Genomic DNA, 16,608 nt, shown 5'->3' on the forward strand with positions numbered 1-16,608 from the left:
CTTTGCAGAGGAGAGGAAAGAGTTGAGAAAGGTGGTTGGTGGGGGAGGATTATAAATACGTTAGACAGTGAGTTCACTGTGGGCAGAGAATGTGTGTCTACCAATCACACTGTACTCTCCCAAATGTTTAGTAAAGTGCTCTGCACACAGTAAAGGCTAAATAAATGCCATTGATTGATTGATAACAGTATATTAAAAAGTTCCCCAGATACTCTTCAGATAGTTTCACTTATTTTTAATGCCAAGGCATCATATCCTGCTCTAAATACCTCAAGTAATATGTAATCCTTTAGACTGTAAAATCGATGAGGTCAAGGGACGTGTCTGTTCCTAACCCTAACTAGAGTCAGGGTTAGGATTAGGGTTCAGAATGTGTCTGTACTGTACTCTCCCAAGCACTTACAACAGCGTTCTGCTTACAAAAAGGGCTCAATAAATACCATTGATTGAAATACTTATGAAAAGTATTTTTTCCACGCTATCAGGAATTGTAATTAAATTTTTAAAGAGACAAAACCAATTTTCAGCAAATAACCTTTTATTCAGTTCTATCCACCTTCAATCCTTCCACCTATGGCTTAATGCCCAGTTAAAGAATTGAGCAAAGTTCTAAAGGCTAGTCTTTTAGCAGTAGCACTGTGTGAGAGGATTTTCATCAGATGGTTGCACTTTATGCATCTTGTCTCCCCATTAGGAGCACCACGGTTAGTGTCACAAGTATTAGCCAATTTCATGATGGGTTATGGCTAGGACAAGGGACTGTGGTCCAGGCAGTCGATTAATCAATGGCATTTATTGACTGCTTACTGTCTGCACAGAACGGACTCTGCCCCTGCTTTGTGCTCCCTGCCTCGCCACCAGCTCCTGTAATTCTCCAGCCTGTTTCTTTGCAGAGAAAACTCAAAAACTACGGCAATGGCTTTCAGTGAAAAGGTGGACTGACTCGAGGCTGGAAGGGTTTCCAGAAGTCTAAGTTTCCCTGCCGGATACCAGTATATCTTAAATGGAGCCAAAGGGGAATTCTGAGAAGTTTAAGAAAACCAGAGTTTTCCTCTAGAGTGTAAGCTTGCTCTGCTCAAGGAACGTGCCTACCAACTCTGTTACACTATACTCTCCCAAGCACTTAATACAGTGCTACTCATGCAGTAAGTGCGTAATAAATATGACTGGTTGATTTCAGGTTTCTGAATCACTGACTGGAATGGCACACTTATTACCTTCATCTAAGATCCCTCACCTCCCTCATTGGCCTCCGCTGAACTAAACCAAAAAAAAAATATTACCCCAACTCTTCCCTTCTCAACTATATGAAGACAAGAAAATTGTGGCTTTATCTTGGGTGAGGAATGATGTGGGGGTCAGTGTGTGGACGAGGAAGAAAAGCTCACTGTAACCTCCTGAGAGTTAACATGTTTAAAAAGCCAAACCTAGGGACACAAGGCACATAAAATATAGCTTCTTTACCAGAACACAGGTATCTCACCATCACGAAGTCTGCACTTGTCTTTTGTCCACTACACCAGTAGCCATTTCCATAGTTAAAAGTCCTCATTCTTCTCCCTGACTTCTATACCTCAAACTGGAACACCACGCTTGGGAAATTTGTTGGGACACTGCCACATCTTCACTGCCCAAGGTAGCCAGGTACTAGTTCTACAGGATTCCTTCTGGGACCCATCCACCTCAAAGAACATCCTATGTTGTTGCTTCCTCAGAAACCTTCCCCAAGAATGGCACAGACCTAGCTGATATTCCCCTAATCTACACAGCTGGGACCAGAACCCAATTTTTCAGATTCCCAGAGCTGTCTTCTTTTCACCGGACCAACAGCAGGGCTAAACAATGAACTGTACAACAGAGTTAGGGGTGGCTGATAAGATATCTTGAACAGAGAGTTGTGGGATTCATTAGTGAATGTCTCTTAGAGGTTGTTTTTTTTTAGGGAAGTTTTAAGGTGGAGAGAGGGATGTGGTATGGAAGATTTGAGGAAGGGAATTTCAGGGTGGGAGAAGGCCATGCTGACACACTGATGATGCAGCCATGTGTTGTTGGCGGGGGGAGGGCAAGCAAGAGGTACAATTAAAAGGTTAGCATGGGAGCAGAGAAGGGTGCAAAATAGGGTAGAGGTGCTGAAGACTGCAGAACTGTAAGGGAGAGATGATGCCAGGGTCTTGAGGCCAATGGTTACGAGTTTCTCTGGATCATAGAGAAAAATGGGTAAACATTGGAGTTTTACTGAGAAGGGGAGTGATGTGTCCCATATGGTCTTTTTGGAAAATGATCCAGGCATCTGTATGATGGACTGACGGAAGAGCAAAATGGCTGGAGACAAGGAAACCAGTAAAGGGTCTGACGCAGTAATCCAGCTGGGAAATGATGAGAGAGTCAATTAGCCATTAGGATGGAGAGGAAGAGGCGGGTCTGGCAAATACTCTAGAAGAAAAGCCAACAGGATTTGGAGATCAACTCAATATGGAAGGTGAATGTGAAAGGCAACAGACCTAAAATTACACTCTGGCTTCAAGTATATTGAATTGAGGTTTTTTCAAAAAGGACCCACTTCCTCAAACATATGGACAATTGAGTCCAAAATTAACGTTTGAGGACTGAATATTCTGGGTAATTTGAAAGTGAAAGCAAGAAGCTTTCATTTGTTGGCCAAAAAAGATTTTTAATAGATCTTGCTTCACTCTTCCTCCTTCAGAGTATAGTTCAGACCACCTCCATTATCTCTGCATGTCCGCAAACTGTTCCAATCCACCTTTGTTCTCTGACTTCAGTTCCAAGCCATTTTTATCCAATAGAAAGTTTAATCATTACTAGACCGCCAAGCTGATATGCTTCCTTTGTGCTCTGCTTGCTACTTAGTCTTAAAGCTTCACAAACTCCAAATATATTCAATCTATGATTTCATCTGTTTTCATTTCACTCCAAAAATTTCATCAGGTCCTTTACTGATGTATAACTGTGCTGACTATATAAACTTAGCTTTCTCTTTTGTTTGGATTCAGTGAGCCTAAAATCCACATCATTATTTAAATTAAATTCACAGGGCTCTGGTCTTTCAAGTATGGTGTCATCCCTCAAATAACAGGAAAATATTAATTTCCAGGTGAGGTCTCTGGTTTCTCTTTCAACACCTGAAATTTAGTTCTTGGTGTTTCTACTTCCTTTTGTATTCGGTAACCATGACTTCAGTTACCATACTTTTTTTCAAGTGCTGTGGGTCTACTGGCTCTTTTTGCACTGGATCTCTGGTTCCATTATTTGGGAGAAATTTACAAATAATTAGATTAGTATGAGAAGCCATGTGGCATAGTTAACTGGAAAAAGCCTGAAAATCATAGGACCTAGGTTCTAATTATAATTTTGCCACTTATCTGCTGTGTGACCTTGGGCAAATCACTTAACTTCTCTGTGCCTCAGTTTCCTCTTCTGTAAAGTGGGGATTTAATACCTGTTTACCCTTCCTACATAGGTGAGCCCAGCAGGGGACAGGGACTGGACTATGTCTGACCTGACTACTGACTTGCATCTACCCCAGTGCTTAGTACAGTGCTTGGCACACAGCAAATACTTAACAAATACCACCATTATTACTGAGTAATAGCAGTATTAGAGATCCTTCCACATACTGATGGGCAACAAGCCAATCCCCTGAATAGGGCATTTGGGTGCCAGAGAGGAGTAGAAGCTTCATAATCTGTACATTTTTAAGAGGAAAGGCACTCTAAACACTCAAAGTGGAATTCTTCTTTCTCTTTTCAAATTATTCCAATCTTTCCCTGTAACAAAACATCCATTAAGCCCACCTCATGTTACTTTGCTATTTACCACAGATATAGATACTTATGGCAGTTGACTAGCAGGAAGAGAGGGTACAATTCAAATGAAGTTGACAACAATAATTGTTTATGAGAATACATTCTTCCCACACCTTAATTTTTCTCTCTATCATCAGTTTCCATTTGAATTTTCTCTCAAAACATGTCATTCAGAACTACATTCCACACTTTCAAGCTTTACTGGCATGAAATTAGGATTGGTTGGAATGACCAATTTACACCGATTACAATCACAGATACTCTAATAATGGTCTTTTCATTTTACAACCTGGAAGAAATACTGAATGTAAATGCTGATTACTCCTTCTCCACCTTCATATGGTAGAGTTACCTTCTTGACTGCAGCTTTTTGATATTCAAATAATTCAATACTTTGTCATTAACAGCTGGTGTTCTTTGTGATAGGCCATTCATTCATTCAATCATATTTATTGAGCGCTTACTGTGTGCAGAACACTGTACTAAGCGCTTGGAAAGTACGAATCGGCAACATATAGAGATGGTCCCTACCGAACAACGGGCTCACAGTCTAGAAGGGGATAATGATGATATTTGTTAAGCATTTACTATGTGCCAAGCACTGTTCTAAGTATTGGGGGGAATAAAAGGTAATCAGGTTGTCCCACATGGGGCTCAAAGTCTTAATCCCCAATTTACAGATGAGGTAACTGAGGGCCAGAGAAGTTAAGTGTCTTGCCCAAAGTCACAGAGCTGACAAGTGGCAGAGCTGGGATTAGATCCCATGAACTCTTCTGCACTGGATCAATTTTGCACAGTTGTAAGATACCAAATGAATAGGTTAAAACTGGCACCAGGAATGCTTAGTACAGTGCTCTGAACACAGTAAGCACTCAATAAATATGACAATTTGAAAGCTTGGTCCTATTATCTGCATTGAGGTACATTCATTTCCTATGCACATGGATCTGTACGCTTTGAGCACTTGATATTCGCCCGACCCCAGAGCACTTCCGTACATAACCATACTTCATTTATTTATATTAATTAACCTTCTCCCCCTCTGGACTATAGACTCTTTGTGGGCAGGGAGCATGTCTACTAACTCTGTTGGATTGAACTGGATGTGAATTTGGGCAAGTCACTTAACTTCTTTTGGGTCTCAGTTACCTTATCTGTAAAATTTGGATTTAAGAGTATGAGCCCCATGTGGGTCCAGGACAACTTCCATCCTGATTAACTTGTATCTACCCTGGTGCTTAGAACAGTGCTTGGCACATAATAAGCACTTTACGAGTACCATTATTATTACTATTATTATAAGTGCTTTGTAGAGTGTGCTGCACACAGTAAACACTCAATAAATATGAATGAATACCATCAATTGATTGACGTCTTCCTGAGCTTTTCTATTACCACATGATAGTTAACAATTCCTCTCAGTTGTAGAAATTTCAAGTATTTATAGGTTTGCTCTTAGACTAAGTTTCCAGTAGGTCTTTACTGAGTAGGAACATATTCATCCCAGAAAATATGATTTGCACCACATTTGGATGGATTTCCATTGCTCCACACTAAATTTCATTATTATAATTTTTAGTAGATTGTGATATTCTGTTTTAGAACTTATGCAATATTATCTTATTCTCTAGGAGAGTCTAAAGGAAACTTGTTTTCAGAATCAGAAACTGTTAGTCCAAGCCCTAAAAAAATAATTTTCAAGTCTGCAGAATCTTTTGTAGGCAGAGACACCAACAATTGACCCCCAAACCTCCCAGGGTAGTCGGCATCAGACAGAAAATAAGGTAAGTAGCCATCTTACAGAAACATTATATCTACTCATTCTCCCAAGATGGCCAATGTCTGCATACATCTAAGATATGTTACATACTAGTACTATCAAGACGGCTGCAACATAGCACAATATCACAGCAAGCACTGTTCTGAGTCTTGAGGTAGATAAAAGATAAGCAGGTTGGACACAGTCCCTGTCCTAAATGTGGCTCACAGTCCTAATCCCCATTTTACAGATGGGATAACTGAAGCATAGAGAAGTGAAGTGACTTGCCCAAGGTCACACAGCAGACAAGAGTCAAAGACAGGATTAGAACCCATGTCCTCTGACTCCCAAACCTGTGCTCTTGCCACTAGGTCATGTTGCTTCCCTATCTTTATGCAAAAGAATTTTTCTCACCAAAATAAGGCTGGCCCACCCAGTTAATTAAAGAATTGGCAGTATTGGGCCACTTCTGCAGCAAAATCTCAGTATAATCTGCCTAAGAGCAAGGAACATGTCGACCAGCTCTGTTATAGTGTACTCTCCCAAGCGCTTAGTACAGTGCTTTGCACACAGTAAGCACTCAATAAATACTACTGATTGATAACACAGCACCTATGTCCTCAATTTTCAGAGTTCCCAGAAAAACAGATTTGGGAAGAGACGTTAGGGAAAGGTGCAAACATTAGCAGCAGAAGGGCCCTTTTGGAAGAAAGTTGTCTGAAACTATTAGATAAAAAACCTACTGTGCTTTGCTACTAAAACAAGAGGTATGCAGAAACTCAGGAAGGGCCAAGGGGTATGACGGAGAGATGAGCCAAAGGTACTTAGTAAGCTTTCCAATTCTCTCACTCACTGGGTTTTCCAGTGCTTGTTTTCTATGCCAAGACAAGGAGATTTTAACAAGCTGTTCAACAAAAATGACAGTGGAATCACTGAGCTGCAGGAGGGTTTTAATTTGCACAATGAGATTTAAAACACTTACTGGGTCTATGTATTTGAACAACTCCAACAAAGGGAAAAGCCAAAGAGAAATTTAAAAAACCAACAATAAGGTGATAATACATAGGAAAAAAAACTGATGAGAGCTGAGCTAACCACCAGCAAAAATAACATTTAGCATTTTTAGTGTTACGTATTTTCAAAGTGTATTATCCTCCACACATAATTCATCCACACAATTTAGGACCAATGTTGTGATTTTGGCTAGCTTGAGTGGGAATGAAGACCCAAAGGGGTAAAAATTTCCTCCAGGTTACTAGCAAAAATTACAATTCTGATGGCTTGTCGATTAGTAGGCTTAATGTTAAGGGCAACATTTGTTCAGAAAGCCCTCTATTTTCTAGAATTTTGCAAATAATGCCCTTTCGGTAGCTACAGTTGAAATAGCATGAGGTTCCCAACTCCTGTTCTGTACTTGGTGTCCTGGACTCTCCTATTTTCCCAAAGAGGCAGAAGAAGGTCAAGGAAGCAATGGGCATAATGGGAATAAAAAAATTGGAAAACAGGCGGAGAGAGAAGCAGGTAATCAACTGACTTTGACTCCTGTTATCCAGTGGAGAAGCCTGGGCTACATACCATCAGAATGTCCTGAAAGTTGTAGCAAATGGCTGGAGATTTACTTGGCCAATATTCTTGGCCCAACCTAATGGCTCTATTTTGTGGCATATTTTGTTGAATGATACTGTACTGAACTTAGGGAAATGCTTTGTTCTGGATGAAAAGGCACACATAAGTTTGACTGCAAAATTAAATGCCTGCCCACGAGATTGGTGCAGTGGACAGAACAAGGACCTGGGAGGCAGAATGTCATGGGTTCTAATCCCGCCCCCACCACTTGTCTGCTGTGTGGCCTTGGGTAAGTCACTTCACTTCTCTGTGCCTCATTTACCACATCTGTAAAATGGGGATTGAGACTGTGAACCCCATGCGGGGCAGGAACTGTATCCAATTCTATTTGTTTGCATCCACCTCAGCACTTAGGACAGTGCCTGGCATGTAGTAAGTACTTAACAAATACTACAATTATTATTATTATTATTATTACAACACGGCTGGCATGATATCCTCCAAATATAATCAACTGGTGCTTTTTCCTGCTTTCCCTGACTATTTTGGGAAAATCTGCACTGTGATCCACTCAGAAAAAAATAAAGTTCTCATGCTTTAAGACTTCAGAACAAAGATGCAACTAACTTAGCTTATCGTATTTTTATTTCAAAAACTGCAAATAAAATTTTGGATTTTACTGCCCTTGCCTCCTTAATCAGATTGGCCTGCCTGGATAAAGTGTCCTTTGAGGCATTTTTAGGAGGGACTTGGAGGGGGAATTTACATGAGAGGAGAGATGGAGAAAGGAAAAAAATTGATCGAGGCATAAGGAAAGTTCAAGAAGAAGGCAAAGGAAAGGGAGTGTGAGGCCTGCAATAAGGGATGAAGTTTGGTTAACTTTTCTGGAATTCAGGGTACACTGAAAATCTATAAACCCAATAAGCAATCTTATAACTTGCACTTGAAGTTGGAAGTCTGGATAAATCCAAAGTCATAGTACTTGTGTGTGTATGTACATATTTATAATTATAATTATATTTATTTTAATTAATGTGTATTTATCTATAATTCTATTTATTTATAATGATGCTACTGATGCTTGTTTACTTGTTTTGATATCTGTCTCCCCCTTCTACACTGTGATCCCACTGTGGGCAGGGATTGTCTCTGCTGCTGAACTGTACTCTCCAAGCACTTAGTACAGTGCTTTGCGTACAGTAAGCACTCAGTAAATACAGCTGAATGAATGAAGTTAGGGGCAAGGAACGTTTCTACCAACTCTGTTATGCTGTTATACTGTACTCTCCCAAGCACTTAGTTAATACACTGCTCTTTGTACACAGTAAGTGTTCCATAAATATGATTGATTAAATGAAAGACAGAAAATTAGTGATTAAGTTTTCTCTCCCATATCAAGTTATTCAATTTCACCAGGACTTTTGAGTGGATTGTTTTTCCTCAATCAAGAAGCCTACAGCATTCTGTGCTGCACTTTGCTGTGGAATAATTTAGGCCTCAGCCTGGATTAGTGGTAAGAAAGCATTTACACCTATTTGCCTGCCACTCCTCCCTCCGTCACCTTGGTACAGGACTGGGCCGTGGCCTCAGTTCTGAGGAATGGTATATGGTTACAATGACTCTAATAACAATAATAATAATTGTGGCATATGTGAAACACGTACTATGTGCCACATACTGCTACTAAGCACTGGGGCAGATATAAGAAAACCCAGTTGGACATAATCCTGATCCCAAATGGGGCTCATATGACAGAGGGAGAATAGGTATTGAATCCCTATTTTACTCATGAGTAAACTGAGGCACAGAAAAGTTAAGTGAGTTGCCCAAAGACACACGCCAGGCAATCAAACCACGGTTTTTATTGAACCTTTACTGTGCGCAGAGAACTATATTATGTGTTTGGGAAAATACAACAGAGTTGGCAGATGTGATGCTTACCCACAGGCAGTTCCTAACCTTCAGGGTTAGACAGACATTACTATTTCCCCTGTCCCTAATATACTGTAAAGTATAAGGATAGGTTCATAAATGCTGTAGGACTGGGATCAGTATCAAAGAGCTTAAGCGGTGCACAGCCAAATGCATAGCCAAGGCAGAGGGGAGGGAGGGGAGGGGAAATATTGGGTTTAGTTGGGGAGAGCCTCTTTGGAGGAGATGTGATTTTGGGAAGAGTGGCAGGGCTGGGACTTGAACCCAGGTCCCCTGACTACTAGACCCATACTTTTTCCACTAGGCTAGATTGCTGTTCTCCTCTCCTATGATTTTTTTTATGGTATTAAGAACCTACTATGTGCCAGGTACTGTACTGAACTCTGGGACAGATACAAATTAATCGGGTGGGACACAGTCCATGTCCTACATGGGACTCACAGTCTTATTCCCCATTTTACAGATGAGGTAGTTGAGGAACAGAGAAGTTAATGTACTTGCTCAAGGTCACACAACAGACAAGTGGCAGAGCCAGTATCAGAACCCAGGTCCTTAGGACTCCCAAGCCTGGGCTCCATCTACTAGGCCTCACTGCTTCTTATTTTGGGAGTTTTCTCCATCATCCAATAAACAGCAGAGATGCCTGGGGTGCCATTACTGGTGTGCCATCTGTGCAATTTGGATATGTGGAGGATAACAACAAAAAAAAGGCTTGGGGGTTTAGATCTGGAATTGGTTGCGGAGATGGGAAACTGAGTCAGGCCTGGGAAGCTGATGGGGGGCTAAGCATGGTGGTGGAGGCTGGAGTCTGGCCAGGCCTGCCTACAGAGGAGGGAAGATGGGGAAAAAACCTCTTGGACCTTGGAGAGAGCAAAGTGTCAGGATTACAGATAAAAGGCCCAGGATGTGGAGGGTGTAGAGTAAGGCCCTGGTACTGTGGGGTGGAGGGAAAGTAGAAAAGCTAGGAGTTGGAGCTGTGTTAGTACTATTCTATTACCTGGTAACAGGGTCAAAAACGGCACTTAAGGAGCAAAGTGCTACCTAGAGGAGACTGCACCTAAATTGGCCAGACACCCTGATTTCAACAGGATAGTCCCCAAATACATGGGTGTGTGCCATCATTCACCTTAAGCTCTTCAAGACTCATTTGAGCCCCCAAACCTAAAGCTAATCAGCAAGCATGGCTCTTTCTTTTTTTAATGCCAACTAGGCTGCAAGGGTGTTTCAGGCAATGAAAAGGGTGATAAAAAATGGTCACAGACTTGCTCAGGCCTGCAATGTCAATAGAGAGAAATGCTAGTAATAAAAAGCATAGCCATAAACAGAAACAGATAGCATATCTATGACAGAGCAGGCAAAGCCTTGCTGAGCAAGTGGAAATATTGAAATATAACTAGTTTAATGCTGCTATACTTAAAGTTAGGTATTATTATTATCACTACTAGCATTTACTAAGTGCTCATCATGCACATAGTACCGGGATAAATTCAGGATAATCGACTAACACATACTTCTGTCCCATCAGGGGCTCACGATCTACACCCAACTCAGAACAGTCACTTAGAAAAATGCTCTTCTATATATACCACAAATGCACGCATTAACTTTTCCATATAATTATTTCCATTCTTTTTTTGGTGACTTTTGCTATTCCCTGGCCAGGGTGTTCACAAATTCACACAATTATGAAATGATAGTGGTTTTTTCCTTTCTTAAAAATTCTGGCATTCTTTTTCCCCCCTCAGTCGGTCAGGTATAGCAATATGTGGTCAAAGTGTAATGAGCAATGTCTCAATCCTAGCTTGATATCTTCCCTTTTGATCTTAATTTCTGTAGTGAGGAGTGACTTCCTATCAGGTGAAACTGTGAAGTTATCGGGGCATAAACCAATAAATTAAGAAGAACCCATAATGAACAGTGAACTAGGAACAAGTGAATTAAAACGAAATAAGCAATATATTTCAAAAGAAATAAGCAGAACTGGTATTGTAGGGGAGGCACCCAGAGTGAAATTGAAAGGTGATTCTGTTTGGTAAATATATGCCAAACTATATTCATTTCTTCTTGTCTGCTTTCTTTGTATTCAAGTTTTACAGTGGAATGTTACATAATACAGTAAATGATCACCAAGGGGAAGCCCAGGCAGCCAGCTGACAGAATGGGTTACTGTGGTCCAACAGATGATGCTTCCGAGATGCACCCATGGTGAGAGTGACAATGATGAATCACTTATGATACACTGCCTTAACATTAACAGTGTACAAGAAGGGAATTTCCATATGGGAACTAATCGAAAAGGGACCTTTAGTCTTCAAATCCACTATATTATAGAAGATTATGTTCAACACACATTAAAAAGGAACAGGCATTTGAAACACCATGCATGAATCTAAATATTCTGACCAGGCAGTGGACCAAATCCAGCCCCCAAAGCTACAGAGATCAGAGTACGCTGTAAGGTGACAAAGAGGAATAACTCACAAGGGGCATCAACTGTGTTCCAGAGCTGCTTAGATGTGCACTGAAAACTTCGCCTAGGAAATTCCTACAGAATATGGCCTACAATTGTATTGAATAAATATTAAGGAGCATGTAGCAATTGAAAGCATTGGTATCTTGCCTTGGGAGTAATAACAGGCTCCATTTTACACCAGCCTCTCTTAAATGCTTGGCTATGGTCAGAAATACTTTGTGAGGTGTTCCTGATGAATTCCTAAGAACAAAGGAAGAGAACAGGCAGGGAGAAATTGGGCCCTTTCCCCCCTAAATTAATTGCTCATATTCTGCACATTGCTTGTGCTCTGGGCAACTCATTAACTGTTTGAGTTGCAGCCAATTTTCTCAGTTAACAGCAAGTTGGCTCTTTATAATACAAAACCTTTCTTCACAGACAAAATTATACTAAAAACCTTATTTGCTGTAATTTTGTGATAGAATTTCCTACCTGTAACTTTCAATTCAGTTGTTCGGCGTATTAGTTTTCCTTCATATTTTAATTCACATGTGTAATTTCCTCCATCTTCCTCTTGAACCTCTTGTATTAGAAGAGCATTTCCTTTCTGCATTATTATGCTCCTCCACATTTTTGGCATGCATTCCTGTAGAAAAAAACAGTTGCAATCAAGCATAAACCAAATCCTTTATCCAGTGCCTGAAATGCACTTCTTTCCCTTTTTTTATGCTATTTTTCTCAGTTTTCAAGTAGGCAACGAGGAAGTAAAACAGTTACTCAAGATAAGACATATTATACATATTTCTATTAATTTCACTGTCTCTCTAACAGGCATCTTCTATACTTTATGGCCGGAGCATGAGTAATCTAGAAGGCATCCTCCAAGAGCAAATAACTAGCAGGGATGACAGAGTTCCAAGGAAGACAAGGCACTATTGCAAAATAAATGGCAGCATATTCATAAACTCTGAATTTGATTATCAAGGTCCCAGACCTTTTTGGTTGGTAATTTTTTTGAAAATCAAATTGAGTACATTAATCCATACAATAAGGTCCTGGAGGAGATACTCTCATTAAACATGTACAGTTCTTCATATTTGCCTCTGCCTCGCCATCACTGTTGCATCATTCCTCATGACACTTGGTAGGGATGGCTGGACTCTAAGGCCTTTAGTGACAGCAAATAGCGGTGGTTGGGTGGGGATATCCTAGATTCAGCAAATGGAGCAGTGCAATAGTTTTGGGAACTGCTGGAGGAGTAAAAAACACCACAAGTCAGATTTGTACCTTTTCCTAATTTGCAGTGGTATCAGGAATGGTGTTTGTAAGCACAGAGAGCACTCTCTCAGCCCATTCTCTGACCATTCCCCGCCCTGTTTCTCAAACGCCCTCATTCTCAAGCAGATAGTAACAGTCCTGGAACTAGTCTTGATACCCATTCAGATCACAGAAAAGGAATACAAAAGCACAGGCCTGGGAATCAGAGGATCTGGGTTCTACTCCTTACTTGGCCACTTCTCTGCTGGGTGCTACTAGGCAAGCCACTTACCTTCTCTGTGCCTCAATTTCCTCACAATGGGAATTATATATGTGCTCTCCCTTCTACCTAGACTGTGATCCCCATGTGGGTCAGGGACCGTGCCTGAACTGATTACCTTGTATCTCCTCCAATGCTTGCTAAAGTGTATGCCATAAAGTAAGCTCTTAAATACCACTGTTATTAATAACCAGTTTAACTGTTCTTTTTCTATAGTAGAGATAGATCCAGGCATGGATTTTGACAAGAAAATTCAAAACTGCCACTTAAGTTCATGGGGGATAATAGTTAATTGATATAAATTAATCAATAGTGTTCACTGCAGGCTTATTATGTGCACAGCACTGTACTAAGCACTTGGGAGAGTACAATGCAACTGAATAAAAGGCCACGTTCCCTGCCCATAGCAAGCTTACAGTCTAGAAGAGAAGCAGCATGGCCTGGGAGTCAGAAAGGCCTAGGTTCTAATCTTGGCTCCACCACGACTTGTCTGCTGTGTGACCTTGGGTGTGTCAGGTATCTTCTCTGTGCCTCGGTTATCTCATCTGTAAAATGAGGATTACGACTGTAAATCCCTTTGGGGACAGGGAATGTGCCCAACCTGATTCCTTTGCATCTACCCCAGGATGAGTACAGTGCCTGGCACACCTTAGACAGTTAGCAAATACCATTAGAGGGGGAGGCAGACATTAATACCAATACATAATTTATAATATACAGTATAATTTAAAGATATTTACATAGGTACCGTGGGGTGGGATGAATATCAAATACCCAAAGGTCAGATATCCAAGAGATATGAGGTATTCTCCCTCTGTGTCCATTGTAACAACAAGGAAATAGTCTCAAGAAGAAAATAAAAATGCTATCTAGGGCTCACCCCTGGTCCTTTTCAGAAGTACGGTTCGAATGCTGTCTTAAGTTACTTTATGTACCCTGTCTTTTGGGGTTTGTCTTCCATAAGGGAACTGGATTCAGGCTAAACCACAGAATAGACAGACTATAAAGATGGAAAAACCAATCAGCTTGCTGAAGTTAGAGTGAAACAACCACACACAAATTATTTTTATGTTGATCCAAAAATCTACTCTGAATCTTATCTTGTATTACTAAATAAGCATTCTGAAGTTCATTATATTATAATATAGTCCCACTGGCTATTTCTGAAAGAAAAATGAAAACAGGACTTCTTTCATTTGAAAAACAGTGTTTCATTTTGGGTAGGGAATGTGTCTACCACAAGCGCTTTGTACACTTCTCTGCACATACTTAGTATTCGATAAATCGCCACTGATTGACTGTAAACACATTTTAATGTTATTCAAAGAAAGGAGACATTTTCCCTCTTCTAGATGTGGGGAGGAGTTTGTGAGCAGATGCCCTAACATTCTTACTTTCCCAGACTGTATCCCTTGTTTGGATTTTAAGAAGTAAATTTCTCACTCTAGATATGCGGAGTAAAGCACTGTTTACCAAAAACGGGCATAATTGCACTTTAAACAACACACACAAAAGCTCCCAACCACAGGCCATAATATATTCCTGTGATTCTCAAATTTCTTCTATCCTTCACTCACTCTCTGTAACTCACCCAAATGTTCATGGAGCTTCGTTGCTTAAATATTCACGACCATATGGGAGATGAAACTGTGACCAAAGGAGAATTGAAGTAGTTAAGCGCATTACCTGAACATTTCCCTTTTTCAGTAGCTAGTTTCCCCAAATCCTTTGGTAATTGGGACCTCCTAGAAGAAGGTGGGTCAGCCCCAGCAGCTGGGAAAAAAATCAGGCAGGCATGGATTCAGGCACACTGAGATTCAAGAGAGGAGACATACTCTTTCTCTCTTTCGTCTTCTCCTCAGATGCTATTCTGCCTCTTGCATTTGATGGATGTGTAAATGAACATGCCAGAGAAAGTTGTTTAATTACTGAATTGTAGCCATTATCCTGTGGTGTGGAATGAGATTCAACACCAGCCAGTTTTCTCTTACTTATTAAGGAAGGAGTTACTATAATTGGTGTGTTAATAACAATAATAATTGTGGTATTTGTTAAGCATGTACTACGTGCTAAACACTGTCCTAAGTGCTGGGATAGATACAAGCTAACTGGGTTGGACACAGTCCCTGTCCCACAAGGGGTTCACAGTTTAATCCCCATTTTACAGATGAGGTAACTGAGGTCCAGAGAAGTTAAGTGACTTGCCCAGGGTCACACAGCATACATGTGGAGGAGCTGGAAGCAGAACCCATGTCCTCTGACTCCAGGCCTGTGTTTTTTCCACTATGCCACATTTGAAACTAGTCAGCTAGTTTCCACTCCATCTCATCCTAGAGCACTGCTACTAGGATGGCCAGTCATGTGGTCCATCCTGTCTAGTAGATACAAAACCCAATCAATCAGTGGTATTTACTTACTGCTTTCTGTGTGCAGAGCACTTTATGAGCACTCGGGACGGTCCAACACAGAAGAGTTGGTAGACACATCCCCTGAACTCAAGGAGCTTACAGTCTAGAGGGGGAGAAAGACTTTAAAATAAATTACAACTAAGTACATACCTGCTGTGGGGCTGAGGGAGGAGTGAATATCTAGTGCTTAAAGGGCACAGATTCAAGTGCCAGAGAGGTGCAGAAGGGAGAGGCAGTAGGGGAAATAAGGGTTTTATTGGGGAAGGCCTCTTGGAGGAAATTTTATTTAAATAGGGCTTTTTGAAGGTGGGGAGAGTGGTAGTCTGTCACATATGAAGGGGGAGGGAGTTCCAGGCCAGAAAGGGGACACAGACAAGGGATTATGGCAAGGAAGTTGAGATGGAGGAACAATGAGTAGGTTGGTGCTAGGGGAACGGGCTAAGTTGTAAGGAGGAAATCAGTGAGGTAAAATAAGGAGCAAGGTGATTGAGTGCTTTAAAGCCAAGTGGGGAGAGGTGGACTGACTCTTTTTTTTCTTTTAGAAAAAATGATACAGTCAGCAGAGTGAAGTATGGGCTGGCTGGGGAGAGACAGGAGGCAGAGGGATCAGAGAGGCGGCTAACCAACAACTTTATGTCTAATACTTCATTTTCACTGTCCAGCTGCCCTCCATCGTGACTACTGCTGCTAAATTTCATAATCCAGAAGTGGTGGCCATGTTTGGAAGGATTCAGGAGGGATCTGGAGTGGGGAGGGTGGTCAGTTTATCTGGTAAGAATGGCCAACACTGTGTAAATTCAGGTGAAGTCAGACAGAATTTTCAAATACGAGGCCTGCATAACGTGTGACGAGCTCTCCATCACCTTGCCCACTCCTACCTCACCTCTCTTCTCTCCTACATCCCAGCCTGCATACACCACTCCCTTCCTGCTAACTTCCTCACTGTGCCTCGTTCTCGTCTATCCCACTGTCTACCCCTGGCCCACATCCTACCTCTGGCCTGGAATGTCCTCCCTCCTCACATCCGCCAAACTAGCTCTCTTCCCATTTTCAAAGCCCTACTGAGTGCTTGCCTCCTCCAGGAAGCCTTCCCAGAATGAGCCCCACTTTTCCTCAGCTCCTTCTCCCCA

General features: G+C 41.2%; 1 protein-coding gene across 1 annotated transcript in view; it reads right to left on the bottom strand.

Moving 5' to 3' along the window:
• IL1RAPL2 (interleukin 1 receptor accessory protein like 2) overlaps positions 1-16,608 on the bottom strand; it is a 684,340-nt gene that overhangs the window by 282,881 nt on the left and 384,851 nt on the right. The window contains exon 5 of the mRNA XM_038748640.1: positions 12,026-12,179. Coding sequence (XP_038604568.1) covers positions 12,026-12,179 — 154 coding nt within the window. The remainder of the gene's footprint in view (positions 1-12,025; positions 12,180-16,608) is intronic.

Source organism: Tachyglossus aculeatus, chromosome 6, assembly GCF_015852505.1.
Source record: "Tachyglossus aculeatus isolate mTacAcu1 chromosome 6, mTacAcu1.pri, whole genome shotgun sequence".
Classification (NCBI taxonomy): domain Eukaryota; kingdom Metazoa; phylum Chordata; class Mammalia; order Monotremata; family Tachyglossidae; genus Tachyglossus; species Tachyglossus aculeatus.